Source organism: Pteropus vampyrus, unplaced genomic scaffold, assembly GCF_000151845.1.
Source record: "Pteropus vampyrus isolate Shadow unplaced genomic scaffold, Pvam_2.0 Scaffold271, whole genome shotgun sequence".
In the NCBI taxonomy this organism is placed as follows: Eukaryota; Metazoa; Chordata; class Mammalia; order Chiroptera; family Pteropodidae; genus Pteropus; species Pteropus vampyrus.
This window is the reverse complement of record NW_011889052.1, coordinates 1,713,104-1,719,104: the sequence shown is the minus strand read 5'-3', so window position 1 is coordinate 1,719,104 and position 6,001 is coordinate 1,713,104. Positions and strand designations below refer to the sequence as shown.

The following is a 6,001-nucleotide window of genomic DNA, read 5'->3' as shown; positions in this document are numbered from 1 at the left end:
AAAAAAAAAAAAAAAAAAAGAACTAGGAGTGTTTGGGGAAGGTCATGTATTCAAAAAAGCCTACAAAACATGCTTCATTTCTGGCTCATAGATAAAACCAGTAATTCTTCCTCTATAACCTCAAATATATATCTTTACACCATTAGCCACAGACTGGCCCCCAAGCCCCACAGCCAGATCTCTGCCACTCAGTCTTGCTTGTCCCAGATCACCCTCACTGGAAACCATGAGACCCTTTAGCGGCCCATCTGATAAGAACCTCACTGCTGTTCAGGAAACCAGTGGGTGCCATCCCCATTTCCCATCATGAGTCCCACCCTGGCTGTGTGTGGGTGCTCCAGAAAGTGTACTCCTTGGATGGAAGCAGGGCGTGGGGTGCAGGGGAGAAGCGTATGTGTGATTAGTGGCAAATGTGATTAAATGCTGAAACCTCCCTTCTGAAGCACCGAAAAAAACAGGCTCAGGCACCCACTCCACTTCGCTGCGGAGGCAGGCTGGGTGGCCATTCCGGTGGTCGGTGGTCGACACCAAGAGGGCGTCTCCCATAGAACAGATCCTCTGTCCAGGGGAGACATGGGCGAGTAACTACATCTTCACTGTCGCAGGAATAATAAAGTACATCTCTGCTTGGGTGTTTTGTTAATGATTTCCGTGATATCTAAAGATGTTGCCCTGATTATAACTTACTGCTGAGAAATGAACAAGTTAATTTCCACAGTGACTTCAACTTATTTATTTAAAAAGCAATATTGCAGCCCTAATTTATCTCACATATTTGTTTTAAAAAGTCAATATAACACTAATAAATAAGAATGTGTATAAAATTTAGGGTATATCCTAAAAATTGCAACATTTCAAAGTGAGAAAGTGAGCCTGACCTAAGACATGACTTAAGAATTCATGTGCTATAGTCTTGGCCCTAAGATAAATAATGTTATCTAATTTCCTAATTCCGATGATCTGAAAAGAAAATAAATTAAAGGGCGGAATTTTAGGCAGAATAAACATAACATTACTTGAATACTGCATTTCTCTAAAAGTCCATTAGCTTGCTTTTCCGAGGGGCCAAAACTGTGGCAGCCATATTCAAACCTGCCACAAGTCACACTGACAAGAAAGCAAATAAAGAGTAATTATTCGATGAGTTATAAAGACAAGAATGCTTTCACGCTGAAATTGAATTATTTCACTATTGACATTCCGTTTTCTGTTTCCCCAAGAAAAGAGGAGCTTTTTTCAAGTAGTCTCGTCTACTTGAAAGCTTTGCGTACCTGTCACATTTGTCTTTTGCCCTTTTCTTTTTCTCCTCAAACTGTTCCAGGAGGCTTTTTGATTTTCCAGCTGGCATAGGACGAGGAAATAAGCCTCCATCTTTTGTGTCTCCTCCAAACAGCTGGGGTTTTGTCTGGTACTTTGTGAAAATGCTAGGTTCACTCTGTTAAATTTAAAAAAAAAAAAAATCATTATAGTATTTCACACATAAAAATACTTAACAGCATTCACTTTTTTTCTATATAATGCAGAGTAACATTTAAGCGCAAACTATAATACTAAATAACAAAATAGAATGTAGTATTTCCTTTATATTTCATATATGCCAGAAAATTACATTAAAATAAAGCAACTCTCTTTATTAATATAGTTTCTGCCTTACCAGCCGAGATATTTAAAACGTCAGCTAAAATGGCTTAAAGTCAATTGCATATATTTAAAGGCAACCACAGATAATTTTTTCTTCTATCAACTATTTTATTTACTTATATTTTTTAAATTTTTATTTTTAATTATAGGTGACATGCAATATTATATTAGTTTCAGGTGTACAACATAGCGATTTATCGTTTATATACCTTACAAAGTGATCACCACTAGTAACCATCTGTCACCGAACGTAACCATCTGTCACCGAACATAGTTATCACAATATTATTGACTCTATTCTCTATGCTGTACTTTACATCCCCTGTGACTTATTTTATAATGGGAGTTTGTACTTCCTTTTTGGCCCAACCTCCCACTCCCCTCTCCTTTCTGGCTACTATTACAGTTTGTTTACTACAAAGAATGATTTATGCTGCCTCTGAGATAGTATGTTAAAAGTTTTTGTATTTGTCGTTTAACTCAAACTCCTGTTGCTCAGCTGCTGGTGAACTAGACTTGCTGATGAGTTTGACATGGACTGGACTGTGGGCATGCTGGCACATGGTAAGCCATTTCCTGCATTCTGAGACAAAACTTACTCTGAAACATTCAGGGAGTACATTTACTCCTTCATGTTACTGGGCACCAATTTTTGCACTGAAATACTTATCTCAGAGCATACTCTACTAATTCAAAACTGACCTAATCTTATTCATTAAGTATTTGATGCAGATAAGTCTGCATATAAAGTCAAATCTAGTTCTAATCCAAAATAAATAAATATATAAAAATATTTCTGACTCACAAAAGAAGACATACTGGTTTCAAAAAAAAAAAAAACTGAAGGACTCAAGAGATTCTGTTCTTTATTCTGGGCCTTATTCATTAACTTAGGCCTCAGAATCCTCGTCTCCTTCAAGGAGATAATGTAGCATACTAGACTAAAATCTACGAAACACTTGAAGTTTTTTAGCAAAAAAGGTCCATCTAAAATAAAATTTATTCTAGTGATTACCAGAAGGGAGGGGGGAGGGGGGAAATAAAAAAATAAAATGTTAAAAAATAATAAAATAAAATAAAATTTATCTTACTTTATTCCTATTTTTCTTATGAGTTCTTTTTTCTTATGAGTAAGAAATTTTTTATAAATAATAGTATGCCTAGTATTAAAAAATATGTAATAGTTGGCTCTCCCTAGAAGTGATCAAGATACTGGCATTTTTCTATATTGCTTTAGTGATCGAAGAAACTGCAAATATATTTTTCTCATTTAAGACTACCAAGTCAAATGAGTCACCGATCAAGGACAAATCCATTTAAGAGAGTAATCCTTAGAGAAGTACAATTCTAAATGTAATTCAATAGACTAAGTCTTCTTTATAGCTTATTTCTATAATGACTGTGAAGTACCCAGAGAAATTCTGGAAATCACACTCACATCCAGAGAACTCTGTTGTGACTGTTTCGGATGTCTCGAGTGGACACCAAAGTCCAACGGTGCTGACAGGGTCTCTGAACTTTCTGGACAGAACTGAGATCCAAAGAGGAACTGGGAATCACTGAGACTAGAATAATCAGTCTGAGTATTAGTCCAGTTAGATGACTTAGTGGTCCTGAAAGCAAGCAAGGAAAGAAAAGTATAGTAAGTAGAAAACATCCTGAATGAATGAAATCATAATTCACAACTACTCATTTCAGACTATTCTGGGCAGAGTGCTGGCTTGTTCTGACCTCCTATTCCCCTGAACACTGCCAGTGCTACCTATAAAGAACTACAAGAATATTTTGAATGCCAGACAGTTTGATTACAACAACCTGGGAACGATCAGATGGAAATTCAAACGATAATGCCATTATTCTTTGTATAACAGCACTGTGGGCTAAAACACCATTTTGGAGATCAAAGTTCATAAAATCTTTAGAGATTAAGAGGGCATTATCTTTTTAAAAATTTAATCTTTTCACTATTGAGGGAATAGATTTAAAAAAATGGTATATGCATATAACTGATGCAGTAGTCAGAAGCAATAAGCTAGATGTACATATAACCACACAGATAAGTCTCAGAAATGTAATTTTGAGACCAGAAGGAGAGTAAAAACTGAATTTACGCTATCACTTATCATAATGGGATTAATGTTCTTATAACAAGAGACACCAGAGAAAACTCTCTCTCTCTCTCTATCTCTCTCTGTCTCGGTCTCTGTCTCTACCATGTGAGAACACAGTAAGGTGGTTGTCTGTAAGCCAGGAAGGGAGCTCTCAGCAGAAACCGATTATGCTGGCATAAGGCTGTAGGACCTCCAACCTCCAAAAGAGAGAGAAAATAAACTTCTGTTGTTTAAGCCAACCAGTTTATGGTATTTTGTTTTGGCAGCCCAAGCAGATTCATATAGGCTTCATTCAGACTGAAGATTATGATCAACTCAAATATATGTACAGGAGGATCTATTAACAATTGTTTTTGAAACAAGGTATTGTTCCCTTTCACACTTTTAGTGTCGTATTCTTGCTTGCTTTAAATACTTCCAGCTGTGGACTTCTGACTCGCTTCCCATGGATATCTATGCCAGTCTTTGAACCTCACATGTGAAAGGGATAGTGATAATGATAATGACACAATCACACTTGAACAGTGTACTGAGCCTGCTACAGAGATAGCACATAAGTAGCACAAATAAAACACAGTATTCAAGTTTTTACTTGAAGGATATCTCAACAATTTGTGTAACTTAATGCTGTTGTGTAATCCAAAACATGCTTTTTGTTAACACACATACACATACACACACAAATTCCTTTTCCAAACATTGAAGTAATTAGATAGCATGTAAGTACATATTCTAAGCTAAAGGAACCACCATATAGTAATACAAGACAAAAAAAAGCACTAATAGTTCAGCACAGGGAAGAGCAATTGTTTTGACTAGTAGAATGATTTTCTAAGATTAGCTAAGGTAATGGGCTGCACTCATACATTATAATTTAGGTTGAATAATCATTACTCAAAATAGCTGAATAGCTCTCTGTGACTCCCATGTTAGGTCAAAGAGACTAATTAGCTGGGCTGGAGAAAAAACAGCACAGTGAGCCTACAGAAATCATGTAGGATTTATATTTACATCTTAAAGCTGTGATCTGGATTAAACAAAGATGGATTTTCCCTAATCTGTACCAACTGTAAGCATTTTTTTTCTTTTTGAGAAATAAAAAGAACAATGCTCTAGGTTTTTGTAGAGTTAATAATTGTCTTTAGGAAGGTGTTAGGAAAAAAACTATCCAATGATAAAAGCATACCAAAAGCAGTTAGAAATCTCTTAAATATATATTACTTTTGAGACATACCCATCAAGTTAGCAATGGCAGACCTACTTACTACATGGCTGCTGGACACCAATGTAAGTACCTCAGAGGAGCAGTAGAGGGGACAATATAGAAATGAGCCTTGTCAACAGCTGGAGAGGCTCTTAATTCTACAGTACCTACTAATTGTACTACATAACTGAACACATACCTGAACATTGTTCTGATTTTTCTCCTTGCTATTTCAATAGCCATCACTGCCCAACTGAGGTAAGAATTTCTAGAAGTTGGATCATGACTCTCACAGGCCTCATAGTCCCCAGACCCAGTGTTGGACAGAGTCATTGCTCAGTTAACACATATAGCTGAACTGAGATTGTTTTCATAATCAGAAAAAAAGGCAAAAGGAACAAGAAAAGTATGGGAGGGTACAGTGGTGACAGGCAAGGGGAAGAAAAGGGGAAGAAGCTATACGGGGTAATGCTACCACTAGAAACCAATACGAAGGAAAGCTTCTCTCTTTGAAATTAATATAACTAAAAGATCTTCTTAAGTACCAGAGTATAACCAGAAAACTTACCCAGAGCCTGTGGGAATACTGAGCATCTCTTTGATATTCCAAACATTAAAATTCATTTCTTATGATTATCGCTATTAAAAAGAAGAGGAACATTAAATTAAAAGGTTAATATAGTATAATTTCCCACCCCCCAAAGATTACTTTCCTGGTGACTATTATATGTCGATGAAGGCATTTCAGCAGTTATATTCCCATCCAATTAGTGATAATTCCCATTACCTATATGCCAGAAACAGGTGTTTTCTGCTGTTAATTTGCATATAAACTTCCTTCTTTCTTACCACTACCAGGGAGTGCCCAGTCACCTGTGAAATAGTAAATTTGCTTTCCATCCTCTGCTGTCTTGTCTTTTTTTCTTGCCACCCTACTAATAATCTGCTTTTAGGAAAAGACCAAAAAAACACCATCTTTCACTGCCTGATACAATGAATGATTTAATCTGTAACTTCTCAAGTAGACTAGCTCTTTCCAGACCAT

The 6,001-nt window shown here is 36.3% G+C and overlaps 1 protein-coding gene across 1 annotated transcript in view; it reads right to left on the bottom strand.

The window, feature by feature from the left end:
• Nucleotides 1-5,580, bottom strand: part of CCDC36 (coiled-coil domain containing 36) — a 23,269-nt gene extending 17,689 nt beyond the window's left edge. Inside the window, exons 1-3 of the mRNA XM_011375417.1 lie at nucleotides 5,525-5,580; nucleotides 3,080-3,254; nucleotides 1,272-1,435 (exon numbers count right to left, since the gene is read on the bottom strand). Coding sequence (XP_011373719.1) covers nucleotides 1,272-1,435; nucleotides 3,080-3,254; nucleotides 5,525-5,580 — 395 coding nt within the window. The remainder of the gene's footprint in view (nucleotides 1-1,271; nucleotides 1,436-3,079; nucleotides 3,255-5,524) is intronic.
• Between the last annotated feature and the right edge of the window lie 421 nt (nucleotides 5,581-6,001).